General features: G+C 43.1%; 1 protein-coding gene across 1 annotated transcript in view; it reads right to left on the minus strand.

Moving 5' to 3' along the window:
• ryr1b (ryanodine receptor 1b (skeletal)) overlaps window positions 1–13,223 on the minus strand; it is a gene marked incomplete at its 5' end in the record, with an annotated part of 88,100 nt that overhangs the window by 36,830 nt on the left and 38,047 nt on the right. Inside the window, 28 exons of the mRNA XM_083695879.1 lie at window positions 852–919; window positions 1,018–1,133; window positions 1,272–1,395; window positions 1,547–1,622; window positions 1,720–1,797; window positions 1,912–2,055; window positions 2,236–2,325; window positions 2,447–2,525; window positions 2,682–2,845; window positions 3,103–3,243; window positions 3,732–3,822; window positions 3,987–4,207; window positions 4,448–4,617; window positions 4,757–4,877; window positions 5,013–5,124; window positions 5,336–5,522; window positions 5,714–5,849; window positions 5,945–6,039; window positions 6,142–6,274; window positions 6,396–6,513; window positions 6,707–6,980; window positions 7,087–7,230; window positions 7,414–7,525; window positions 9,666–9,866; window positions 10,052–10,639; window positions 10,830–11,274; window positions 11,443–11,669; window positions 11,918–12,004. Coding sequence (XP_083552005.1) covers window positions 852–919; window positions 1,018–1,133; window positions 1,272–1,395; window positions 1,547–1,622; window positions 1,720–1,797; window positions 1,912–2,055; window positions 2,236–2,325; window positions 2,447–2,525; window positions 2,682–2,845; window positions 3,103–3,243; window positions 3,732–3,822; window positions 3,987–4,207; window positions 4,448–4,617; window positions 4,757–4,877; window positions 5,013–5,124; window positions 5,336–5,522; window positions 5,714–5,849; window positions 5,945–6,039; window positions 6,142–6,274; window positions 6,396–6,513; window positions 6,707–6,980; window positions 7,087–7,230; window positions 7,414–7,525; window positions 9,666–9,866; window positions 10,052–10,639; window positions 10,830–11,274; window positions 11,443–11,669; window positions 11,918–12,004 — 4,542 coding nt within the window. The remainder of the gene's footprint in view (window positions 1–851; window positions 920–1,017; window positions 1,134–1,271; window positions 1,396–1,546; window positions 1,623–1,719; window positions 1,798–1,911; window positions 2,056–2,235; window positions 2,326–2,446; window positions 2,526–2,681; window positions 2,846–3,102; window positions 3,244–3,731; window positions 3,823–3,986; window positions 4,208–4,447; window positions 4,618–4,756; window positions 4,878–5,012; window positions 5,125–5,335; window positions 5,523–5,713; window positions 5,850–5,944; window positions 6,040–6,141; window positions 6,275–6,395; window positions 6,514–6,706; window positions 6,981–7,086; window positions 7,231–7,413; window positions 7,526–9,665; window positions 9,867–10,051; window positions 10,640–10,829; window positions 11,275–11,442; window positions 11,670–11,917; window positions 12,005–13,223) is intronic.

Here is a 13,223-nt window from a genome sequence, read left to right on the forward strand (position 1 = left end):
TGCTATGAAAACCAGCCTTGGTTTCTCCGATGTTTCATAATGTTCTATTATTTCAAGTAATTAGTGAGATCAGACCCTCTTGTTGTGTATCGGATGGTTTGCCATTTCTATACGAATAGTTAAAACTTGCAAGCAATAAAAGTTTGATATACTACTGGTATGCCATCAAGACCAAGGGTTTTTCCGATCTGAAAATGTTCAATTGCCTTAAGAAGTTAATCTTCTGTAATTTGACCTTCACACATATTTGTTTGTACTGATAATAATTTAACATTATCTTAAGGAAATAAGTCATTGCAATAATCATCACTGAGTGTAGATGGAGGAGACTGAAAAGAAAACATATGCTTAAAATAATGCGCTTCCTCTTTCAGAATATCATTTGGTGATACACAGAATAATATATTATATTATTCTTTTTGTATATTCTTTTTGGTCACATTTCTGTATTGAAGGTTGAAGAAAAAGTGTGTACATTTTTCACAATTTTCCATCCAATTCGCTTTGTTTTTGTAATATGCTATACATGATCTTTCTTGAATACATTTCTCCAGTTCTTTTTGTTTGTTTTCTAAGTTGTTATGTTCTTCTATAGTACAGTTTTCATCTGTATCCACTTGTCCTGTTAGTTTCTCTATTTCTGTTATAATTTCTGCCTAATCTCTTTTAACCAGATGCTGGAATACTTCTGTTTCTAACTACAGAAACCATTTCAGAACAACCTGAGATGGTGGGTGTCGTGGCTTGTTGATTAGACATGGATTGACCCATCAGTGATATCTTCAAGGAAGGCAGCCAGCAACCATTCTGGAGAGAGGATAGACTGCTCATATCAGCTGCTCATATCTTACCTTGGCAAAGAACTTGATCTCCTGTTCATGTGGGGACTTCTCCACTCTACCACTGCTAACCACAGCCTCTGCAGGGAGAAAGAGGCACAGTCATTAGGAAGCTACATCTCATAGTATATGGCTCTTCTCTCCCTGTCAGTAGTTTATTTTAAATCCCCTACAGTACCAAGATGGGCAATGAACTCCTGGGCAATGTCCATCCACTTGAGCAGCTTCTGGAGGAAGCCATAGGCAAAGCGCTTCTCAATAGAGGAGATATCCTGCTCCATGTCTTTCAGCCCTCTGAAGAATGATGAGAGGAGAGAAAGGAGGAGATGGAAGGAGAGGGAGAACATGGAGGGAGTTAGAGCATGGGCCCCACCCTGCTCCATGTGGGTCACTAGAGAAGTGTTTAGCAGAGGGCGATACTGTGTACTGTACCTGGTGACAGCATATCCATTTAGCTGTAGGAACTTGAGCAGGTCTTGGGCCTTCTCTCTATCCCGGGCCTTCTCCTTAGCCGTCAGGGTGTCGTAGGGCACAAGCAGGGGATGGCTTCCACCCCCTGAGCAGCAAAGCACAGATTCAATTTGCAAATCCAGAAGAGACCAGACCAGAGATCAGACCATTCAAAATTATAGAAATTATTTGCAAAAGCCTTTAGGGATTATGTTTTTTATTTTTTTGTTTTTTAAAAAGGGGGACTGCTGCCTCACCTTTACCCTGCAGCTCCATCTTCTTCTTCCTACCCCAGGTGTTATGGTAGTTCTCAGCCAACTGTTCAGCCATAGACTGGAAGGAGAGAATAAAACAAATTTCCTGCAGTACACTGCCCTAAGGTGTGTAGACCTGCCCACATATCCACTATTGCATTCACAGTGTTCTTTACCTGTAACTCTCTAGAAAGGGCCATTGCAATAATGTCCACTGGTTGAGGGCTGTAGCCATGGCTGGGGTCATAGGTGGCCTGGGGAAACACACAGCACAAAGGAACTGTATGTGTATCAAAGTCTGCATTACAGAGACCTACAGATGATCTAATAGATCAGATCTTTCTCTCCCCCTCCTCCTCCCCCTGTACCTGAGCAGTTTGGGAGATCTTGCGTGTGGTGGCCTTCTTCTCCACTTTCTCTGTCTCCCCATCTCTGGCCTTCTCCAAGGTCCACTCCCATGCCAGCATGGCCTTGATGGACTCTTTAATGGGCCAGCGATAGATCTCCTTATCCTGAGGCACACAGTGACAGGGAGGGGAGCTAACAGTGAACCTCCATACTGACATACACAATTATATGTGTTATATGATATGCAAGCCAATAAAAAGGAGGAATGGTGAGAGGTATGTCAGTAATATGAAGTGATGATGATGATGAGTTTGTTCTATGAGTTTGCTCTGAAAGCTGCATACCTTCTCAGAGAAAGTCTTGTATGGCCGGAGCATGGGGTGGGTCTTGGCATTCTCATCCAACACTTCTCCAAATGTCCAGTTATTCTGAATCTGAAAGCAGATATGGTGGTGAGCATCAATATAATTAAATAACACTATTCACCTGAATAGTTCGCATGTCTTTTGATGGTGAATTGGGTGGGGATGAGGAGCATTTAGAGACGTGACAAACCTTTTCAAAGGCCCACTTGTCATGTGTGTGCTCTGCATACTTGTTAATGAAGGTGTCCAGCCTCTCTGGGATGATAGTGCTGCAAAAGAGTACATGAAATAGTCCAAAACCACAAAGCTATTCATTCAATATGTATATACTATGTATAATTATATCTTCATTATCTGAGAATCTGCATTTGACATAATTAAATGATACCAAGACATCACAATCTTTTCCCACCCAACCCTCTCACTTGGTAGTTTCCACAGGTTTGGGGTCAAAGTTTCCCTCAGCGTCAACTGAGGCCTTCTTCTCTGTGTTGGAGGAGAAGCTGGCATCCACATAGTCAGGAGGGATGGCTCCTGATATGGCACAGATGCATGGCATGGCAATCTTGAACAGCTCTGCATCAAATTTCTAGAATGGAAAGAGGGTTAGGGAGAGAGAGGGGGGGGGGACAAACATGGGAAGTGCCCTTCATGTTACAATTCCAGCATCAGTATAGCGGACCAGGGTTCAAATTGTATTTGAAATAATTTCAAATATTTAAATTCATATTTAAAGTTTGCCTGATACAATGGAACAAATTAAATAGTCCAAAAAGTGCAGACCCCGCCCATCTAGCACTTCAGGCAGGAGTGTTATGTAGGGGTAGAGGGGTATCAAACTCTCACCTTGTGTGCCAGAGACTCAAAGATCCCCCAGAAGAGTTTGCGTGTGAGATGCAGCTCCTCCTCTGAGGAAACCCCAAAGTTGGCCCAGCCATTGGGCAAGCAGTAGTACTTCCAGCACCGCTCGTAGTGGTTGGTCAACAGCTGAAAGTATCAGAAAAGAAGAAAGAAAAAATGTCCCCTGGAATGATAACTACATAAGATTAGATTAGATTAGATTCAACTTTATTGTCATTGTGCAGAGTACAAGTACAGAGACAACGAAATGCAGTTAGCGTCTAACCAGAAGTGCAAAATAGCAGAAAGTGCAATGAACAGTATTTACAGGTAGTGCAATATATGATCAGTAGTAGTGCAGTATAGTATAGCAGTGCAGTATAGCAGTATATGAGTAACAGTAGCATTATAGCAGAATAAATAGTCACAGTATGAACAGTGTAGCAGCATATGAGCTGTATGGGTAATGCAGTCTAGCAGTATATATGTATTAACAGTAGCATGAGGTAGATAGCAGAATAAATATAAATGAATATGGAATGCCGTATAAAGACACAGTTGTGAGAAAATCAGCTATTTTGAGAGTGAACATTCCACAATCTCTGTGAGCAGATTTTAATATTGTTTAGTCAAACCTTTAGAGGCATCTTGGCATACTCGTTGAGAATAGGCACATCAAATACTAGCCTCCTGAGCAGATGCTGCAGCATGGAGGGTCGAAGGTACCTAAGAAAGTTTAAATAATTAAATACAATAGTAAATCATCAACATTAGATTCATTCTACCCAAGTTTGGCTGTCCAATAGCTTTTTATTCAAATTCAAGAGGGTAAAGTCAAAGTTTCAGGATGACTATTCACTGATCAGTAGTGGGTTGGGGGTGTAACTGACTTGACGAGGGACATGAGGCACTCCTCGATGACATCCCTCTGGGCCTTGGTGAGGGCACGACCGCGTGACAGCCGGTAGATGGTGTGGAGCATGGAGTCAATCATGATGGCGCGGTGGTCCGTGCCCGGGAACAGAGGGGCACACTTAGTAAGCAGAGGCAGCACAGCTGAACACAGGTAACGGTTCAGAGCCAGGGCCATCTCAGTGGTGCTGAAAGTCACCTACAGGCGGACAGATGGAGACAGATCACTGTAAGGCTGCAATCAATCTTTCTTTGCAAAACGATAATGAAGATATGATATATTACAGACCGGCGAATGACACCCAATTGACCACATAGGTCCATGATGATAATTTAGCTAAATGGAGTGTACGGTATCTTTAGCATCTATACTGAACATCAAAAGACAAGAGATCACCCAGTGCCCATGTATCTCCATTACTCCCTATGTGAAACTCACCGTGTCGAGGGAGGCTGCAGCCCTCATGTCTGGCAGGAAGCCCACCTCCAAAACATGGAGCATGAAGTCCTGGTTGTCGATGCCGTAGACTCTGTCCAGGAACAGCACCATGGATGCCTTGTGGTCCGGCACGAAACTGGCTGACATCTTGGGCTCAATAGTGTGACCATCTGGACAGAAACAGAGAGAGTGGGAGATCAAGACAGATGAAAAAATCTGTCTTGAATTAAAGAATAAATAGCAAAAAATGAATTCAGAGATAATGTCTGACCAAACTGTCCCAATTGCCTCTGTCCGTCCATGCCTTACCTTTACCATAGGCAGGGATCTGGACAGACAGGCTGATAACTCCAACCAGGTCCTCTATGGGCACCAGGGACCTGAGGATGGCCCTGATCCTCAGAGCTTCTCCTTTACCTGCTTGGATCAGCTGTTAGAAAGTGTTCAAGGATCATATGAGCAAGATACTTCTAAAACACTCTACTCCCAAACTAACCATATCTGTTCTGCATCTCCTGTCTTGAAAGCTATAGAGATCAATTTCCTGAAAGGCCATTTTACTCACATGCATCTCCGGGGCACAGCGACCCAGCAGATCGATGAGGGCGGAGTAGAAGGACATGATGGCATTTCCAAGATGGACACGGTTCTCCTCTTGCTGTTCTTCCCCACCAAACCTGCCAGTGAGGCACAGACACATCTCTTTAGCTAGACATGTGAAAGTAAGGCATATTTATGAGAAAATGAAGCGTTCTTGACAGTGAATATTCCACAATGAATAGATTTCAATATTGTTTAGTCAAACAAAGATGAAAGAGTTTAATGAAAAAATAAATATTTTTTTGTTCTTAAATTATAAATACCAAACTTTTCTTTCACAGATCTTACATAGGGAAGCGTCTGTCTTTCTTGACAGTGGGCCCATCCCTGGCTGGGTCCTCAGAGATCTTGATAGCTTCCTCAATGGCAGCCAGCAGGCCATTCCCCCCCTCTCCTCTCAGGGCGGGGCCAAAGCACTCGGGCCGACGGATAAGCAGCCGCACCACAACGTTAGCATTCTCCTCCACACTCTCACCTGTGAGCAGGATACAGAGAATGCATACAGTATAACTGTTATCACTACTGCTAGAAATCAAATCAAGTCAAAATTGATCAACTGTATATAGTGCATTTCATACAAAACAAGCGATACAATGCACGTAACAATAAAAATTAAGAGAACAGTACAACAAAACAACACCATTCCAGCTATGGGAAGCAACTAACCATTGACAAAGACAGCAAAGCGGAGGAAGTCAAGATATCTCTCTCCCCCACCGGGGTTCCAGCCAATGTCAGGGTAGCCCTTGGAGATTAGCATGGGGCAATTCTGCAGTCCACAGCCTGCAAGGTACGTCACCACCTACACCACAATAAAGACAGGAGGGACAGAGAAAGTTAGAAGAAGACAAATGTACTACTTCATTCATGTATCTGTCATTTAATTCTCTATCTAACCTTCTCCAAGTCTTGCTCTTGAAGAGCCAAGGCCAGCTCATTGTTATCTATGCAGGAGGCTGCAGCCACATCCAGTGGGGTAGAGCCACGCATACCTGTAGCAGGAACAGTAAAGCATCAGTTTGTTTATCTCACACATAGAGCCACTGGCCTCTGAGAGTTGTGAATGATAAGATACTGTTTGCAGTATTACTCACCCAGGCCGATGCCACTGTTCTGCAGCAGATAGCTGAGGTGGTCAAACATGGAACGCTGGTTCTGACGGCTGATACGACAGAAGTAGCACAGGAAGCGACAGCAGTTTGTCACCATTTGTGGGAATCGAATCTCCTGGACACACGCACGCACACACACACACACAGGGTGGGATTATAAGATTATACTGTACAAAATCTGCCTCACTTACATTGAAAAAGTGAGACACACAAAGTGTTATTGACATGAAGAGTACCTTAGAGTCTCCACCTCCACCAAGCACATTGACCATCACCTCCATGACAGTCTCATGCATGCCCAGGGCTCGCATCAGATTGGGGTGCTGGTAGAACACCTTATTGTTCATAATATTCCTAGAAAAGACACAGAATAACAAAAATGATATGACTACACTAGTGGCTTGTTTTTCCTTCCTGGTTACTGTTCCTTTTATAGTGTGTTTTTCATGAGATAACTACACAAATGAATCATGTACAGTAACCATTTCTACAGTTCAGTTCTACAGCTAGTCTCTATCTCCCCCTCATGATGGCTACACACACTGACCCAATGCTCTGGATCATGAGCCTCTCCTCCTCTGGGCCCATCTGGACAATAAGCAGCGAGCGGATCTGACCCAGACACTCCAGCAGGTCCATGGTATCCTGCACGGACACAGCGTTGATGGCGTAGGCCTTAGGCAGGGCCCGGGTCAGCTCACCCAGACCATCATACTGCCTGTGCAGCAGACTGAACATCAGCCGCACCAGTTCTGGGTTCTGGATGAAGGACTCCTGGGCCCAGTGGATCATGGTGTGGGAGATGAGCTCCTGTAGGGTGCCTTAGTAGAAAAAAACAGTATTATTAAGATATCTGGTAGCTGTACATACTGTACTTGTGTCAGTTGTTTAAAAAGCTTTTTCTGTCAGTCATTAATGGATTCTTACTGGGTTTGACCTCTTCCTCTTCCTCTGGCTCCTCTTCCTCCTTGTTCTTACGTATGTTCTTGACCCTGTCCACCAGACTGATAAGTCGGCCCCTGAGAGAGGTGTCCACCTCCTCCTCCTCCTCTTCCTCCTCGATGTGCACACCTGAAACAGAGGAATGGACAGAGAGGTGAATAGAAGATCCATATCCTGAAGCACCTGTGGCAATGTATGTGTTGGGTAGGCTGAGTAAGATAGCCAGCACTGAATCACATTCCTTTCAACCTCAGATATTTGGCAATAAAGTAATGAATCTTGAATCCTGAATCAAGAGGCTGACTGACTGACCACAGTGAAGCAAGATGTCATTGTGGAAGTCTGTTAAAGTGTCCCGAACTTCCTCGGGCACTGGGCACTCTTCTTCCTCCGGACCATGCTTGAAGTTGGTCAGCAAAATGACCTGAAAGAACATAAATAGTAGGGACTGTCAGTCGATATAACACATTTTTTATAACTGTTTTTCTATTTGTTGATTAATCCCGGGATAACTCTTTTGTTTGCCTTAGGTTTACAGTAGGTGATCAGAGAAACAGCTCCCTCCATAAGTATTGGAAAGAGGAAGCATTTTGTCTTCTTTTAGCTCAAACAAACAATTACTATGAGGTTAAAGTATATATTCTCATCTTTAATTCAATGTTGTTGTTTTTTAAGATTGGTTTCACCATTTAGAAATTACAATCATGTTTATACATTGTCCCCCTATTTCAGGGAACCAGTAGTATTGTGAAATTGGCTTGACAGGTGTTTCTGATATGTCATCACATCATTTGTGCAGGCATATGTCAATGTCTAATATTGATTTCAGGCTTTGGAGACTGCTATTGGTATCTGTCAACATGAGGACCAAAGTGGTGTCAATGAAAGTCAAGGAAGCCATTGTTGGGCTGAAAAATCTGAAAGAAAACTGAAACATAGCCAAAACCTTAGGCTTGCCAGAATCAACATCTTGGAACATCATTAAAAAGAAAAAAAACCCACTGGTGAGCTCAGCAAACGCACACGGACTGGTAAGCTAAGGAAGACTTCTACAGTGGATGACCGAAGAATACTCACCATAATTAAGAAAACCCCCAAAACAACTGTCTCACAGATCAGGAACACTCTCCAGGAGGTAGGCGTGAATGTGTCAGAGACTACCATCTCCAAAATGTGTCACCAGCTGAACTACAGAAGCTTCACTGCAAGGTGCAAACCACTAGTTATCCTCAAAAAGGATGGTCAGGTTACAGTTTTCTAAAAAGTACCTACAAAGCCTGCAGAGGCCTGGAAAAAAGTTCTTGCGGACAGATAAGATGAATATTATCATGTACCAGAGTGATTGCAAGTGGAAAGTTTGGAGAAAAAAGAGCTTCCTAAGATTTTACAGCATACCACCTCCTGTGAAACATGGTGGAAGGGGGTGTTATGGTTTGGGCTGGCTAACTGGCTAACTTGTTTTAATGTATGATGTTACTGCTGATGGCAGCAACAGAATGTATTCTGAAGTGTACAGAAACATCTTGTCTGCTGGAGTACAAGCAAATGCAAAAAAGCAAAGGCGCTCCCTCATACAGTAAGACAATTACCCAAAACATATTGCCATAGCAACCAGGGAATTTTTCAGGGACAAAAAGTGGAAGGTTCTTGACTGTCCAAGTCATTCTTCACATTGAAATCCAGTTGAACATGAATTTAATTTGCTAAAGAGGGAACTTCAAAACAAACAACTGAAGATGGCTGCAGTATAGGCCTGGCAGAGCATGACCAGAGAATATACCGAGCATCTGGTGGGATCAATGGGTCGCAGACAAAATATTCTTTCCAATACTTTTGGAGCCCTGAAATAGGGGGAGTATGTCTAAAAAATGTGAAACCAATCTGAAAGAAAAAAACATTGAAGTAAAGCTGAGAATCTACTTTTACCCTTTTATTAATTGTTTGATTTAAAATCCAAACTGTTGGAGCATAGAGCTAAAAGAAGACAAATGCTTTGAGTTCAAAATGCTCGCTCCTCTCGATCTCAATGTTGACTTTGATTTGAAGCCATTTATTAGAGTCTTTTTGTGCAAAATTCAAATAAACAGGTTTTACTGGATTGTTGCATCTATAGAATATCATTGTGATGATCATGTAATGTATTTTTCATTTTGAGAAATGTTTGTATTGATGGAACTGTTGTATTTTTGTATTAATGATTGAGAATTAGAAGATGATTTTTCTGTATTGACAACTTAAACAAGACAGACTGGCTTGCTGCCGAAACGTTGGTTAAATAAATAATTAGCATCGTAGAAGAGTATGCAGCTCTCTTTCTATCTTTTAAGTTTCACCCCTTGAACCTGTACAGACCTACTAAATAGTTTTACATGTGTACCATCCCACAGGTCAAAAGCTAGTTATCTATATTTCATTAGTCTTAATTGCTATTCTCTTTGTTTTTGATATTGTCTTTGTTTCTATAGTGCATTGCAATACAAATGTTTGTATGAAATGTGCTATCCATAAAGTTTGATTTGAATTCATTTGATGTGGTGATATTGGTGGTGCAGTAGTTGTTGTACCTGTTCCTGGGGTGGTGAGCGGAACTCGCGGGTCTTTCGTGCAGTCTCAGCGGCGCTCATGGTGAACGCTCTCATCAGCTCGTTGTAGCGCATGCGCTGGTTGCTCTGAACACTGTTGACAAACTCGTCTGAGTAAGCCACGATGCCCTCCACTCTGTGTCTCAGCTCACAGTCACAGAAGTACTGCAGCAGTGTGCACATCTGAGTGAGGAAAAAGAGAGAGACGGAAAGACAAACAGAGAGAAAGTGAATACACAAATAGAGAAAAACACACTGCTCATAGTACCTTTTATTTTTTTATTCCATTCCATTCCTTTTTACTTTTTTTTTCACTACATATTTTTTAGAACCAGCAACATGATAACATGTCTGTGAGAGACTCTGACCTGCAGTTTGACAGACTCAGGCAGCTTCATCTGAAGTAATCCTTCCTCCAGACCCTCTTCCTCCTCTTTCAGCTGTTCCTCTATCGCCTCAGCCTCCTTCTCCTCTCCTTCCTTCTCTCCATCCACTTTTTCCACTTTAGCTTCCCCCTCTCCCTCCTCCTCAATGTCTGCCTCATGCTCCGCCTCATGCTCTTCCACTCCCTCCTCCTTCTCCAGGTCTTTAAGTTCCTCCTCTTCCTCATCTCCCACTCCTTCATCCTTTAGTTCTACCTCATGTGCTACCTGCTCCTCACCCCCCTCCTCCTTCTCTTTTACTTCTTCCCCTTCTTCTTTGGTGGTAGTTTCCTCCTTCTCTGTCTTCTCTCCCTCTTCTTCCTCCTTTTTTCCAGCAAAGACGCTGGGGTCGATCATCTTGAGAATGTGCATGACGTCTTCATCGTCGAAGATCCCCATGATGAGGAGGGTGCTGATGAGCTTGAGGATGGGCACAAAGTGGAACTCCACACTGCCCCCCACAGGGTCGCGCATGGCCTGGCTGCCATCCAGCACAGCCTCCGTCAACATGCTAATGGCCTTAGTCTTCAGCTCCTGAGAGGGGAGCGAAAGGAGGGATGGATCACAATGGATTAAAAAACCTTGCAGAACTTAACACCAATCTAGTCATTTAACATTTTACGAGTCATTTGTCCTCCTCTGCACAATGTCTACACTTTCTTTGAATTTCATGTCGCTTTTACCATTATATGTGTGAAAAAAACAAACAAATAAGAGTCCTTACTTGCAATGGAAAGACAGGGCTGAGAGTGTACATGTCAGGATCTGTGCCCACAAAGTTGATGGCAGAGAAATGCAGCTTGGGCCGTAAGCAGGTGGTGAGTCCCACCCCGGGAAGGGCATGGGCCTTCTCTGCGTCAGGGTAGAGAGTGATGCTAAGAGTCTCCTGGGTCATGGGCACAATGAATTCTCTGTTGGTGCCCAGGCGTGCTCGCTTGGCAGACTCCAGGTGGATACTGATGAGCAGGTCGTAGTAGCCACTGCGGAGGGGGCCTGGCAGGTAGGTGTTCTCTATGGCATAGAAGAGCTGGGACTCGTCAACATGGCTGCACAGAGCGTGAGCCACGCGGTTGTTCCCCAGCGCACATACAGCACAGTAGAGCATAAGGGTGTGAAAGTGGAATTTCATCAAGTCCAGTCGCTCTGAGAGCTCCAGTATATCAATACACCTGGGGAAGAGAGGACAAACAGAGATTGATTGAAAATAATGTTATGGTCAAAATTGATGGATGATTTAGTCTTAATTTGTCTCTCAACACTTGCAAAAAGTATTTCATTGATCCTAAACTATTTTTATAATATTATAACTAATCATAACTAAACAGTATGGTTCTGACCTGTTCTCCTCAGGGATGTGGAGAGCCATCATGATGAGAGGCTCAATGCACTCCACCATCCAGCCCTGCCTCTCGCTCACCCTCCCCACCTCTGGGTTGAGGAAGTGGTTAGGCATGCGGCTCCAGATGACCGGTGTCAACATCTGGACATCCAGCCTGGGGGGGCACTGAGGAACCGGGTTCTTTCTCTCACTACGGAACATGGCAGCTGAGATTGGCATTATGTTCTGATACAAAAGAGAAATGGAGGGGGCAAGTAATAAGACAGAGAGAAAAGAGAAAGACAGAGAGTGAGAGTGGTATAAATCAAAACTTCAATTGAAAGCAGGACAAAGGAACTAATATTGAGAGTTCGGGAGCGAGAATAGGAATAGAAAGGTTACTCCCAAGAGGGCAGGACCACAAAAGCAGAAGAAAAAGGGAACAGAACTCAAACAATATGAAGTAGATTATGTAGGTGGAGGAAGATTCTGACCTTGAGTTTGCCCAGCTCCAGCTGCAGCATGTTCTGACTGGAGGGCTGTACGAAGACGGCAGGGAAGAGCTTGGTGTTGGGCTCCACCTGAATCAAAAGACCTTTGTCTTACACCTCCATAACACAGCACAGCACAACACAACACAACACAACACAACACAACACAACACAACAGAGCTCCAGAAAACACAGCCCACTCCCCAGACTCCTCAGGGACTGAGCCCACACACCTCCACAGAGGCACCTGCCTCCATAAATAGAGAGAACAAGATGATGTCATAGACACCTACAATAGTGCTCTGGAATGGAGCAATGTGGCAGGCATCTTACTGGGGTCCAGTTCTAAACCAGCTATTATAAGAATGTATGGCCTAAATTACATACAGACAACAATTTGCACTACAATGGGTGTGTAAACACTGTGCCTTCCTAAAATAGAATGAAACATAATATACAAAATAAAATACATAGTTTCAAAAAACAGTTTTAAAGGAAATTAGATTGAGTGTGTCTGCATATATACAAATTGCTTTGGTGGTTCTAGCTAAGAATTTTAAAGAGCAGTAGAGGTAAATTGTCTGATCTGGTCACAGAAAGATTGTAGACCTGTGGTGCCACCAATAAGTTGGTAAAATGGAACAGTATAACAATGAAATGATAATGCAGATATTAGCCACTGTAATAGAACTGACTAGTGTTCATTATTTCACTTTCCCCATGATCCCAGAAATGGAGACAGTGTGAAAAACTGCGCAGGTTAGAATTAAAAAAAACAAAAAACGTTTTTCAGCTATATTGCCGATTGGTCACGTTAGCCATGTTACTTGTACCAGTACACATGTCTCGAATATCAAATACATTTTATATATATTTTATCACGCTCTAAAAATAGCTATATTTACTAGTCTCTTATGGAGCTTCCAATACAAACTGTCTCCAGGCAGCTCCACAAAGGTGAAGGCATCTGTTTCTATATAAATCAATGCTGGTGCAACGACGTGAAAGTGATTTTGCAAACTTGTTCTCCTGACCTGGAATCATTTTTCATCACCTGCAGATCGTTTTACTCTCCATGTGAATTCACTTCTTTTATATTGGCTGGCGTTTACATCCCACCGCAAGCTGATGTGCAAGTGGCTCAACATCAACTTGCTGACCAAATATTAGGAGTGAAGAGAAGGAGAGAGAACATGTATTCTCCAGTTATTAACTGTTATTAACCAGTTATTAACCAAACAGTTAATAAACAGTTAATCAAATGCCCAACCAGGGAGGAGAAGATTTTGGATCATTGTTACTGCACCAT

Source organism: Argentina silus (genome assembly GCF_951799395.1).
Source record: "Argentina silus genome assembly, chromosome: X".
Taxonomy (NCBI): domain Eukaryota; kingdom Metazoa; phylum Chordata; class Actinopteri; order Argentiniformes; family Argentinidae; genus Argentina; species Argentina silus.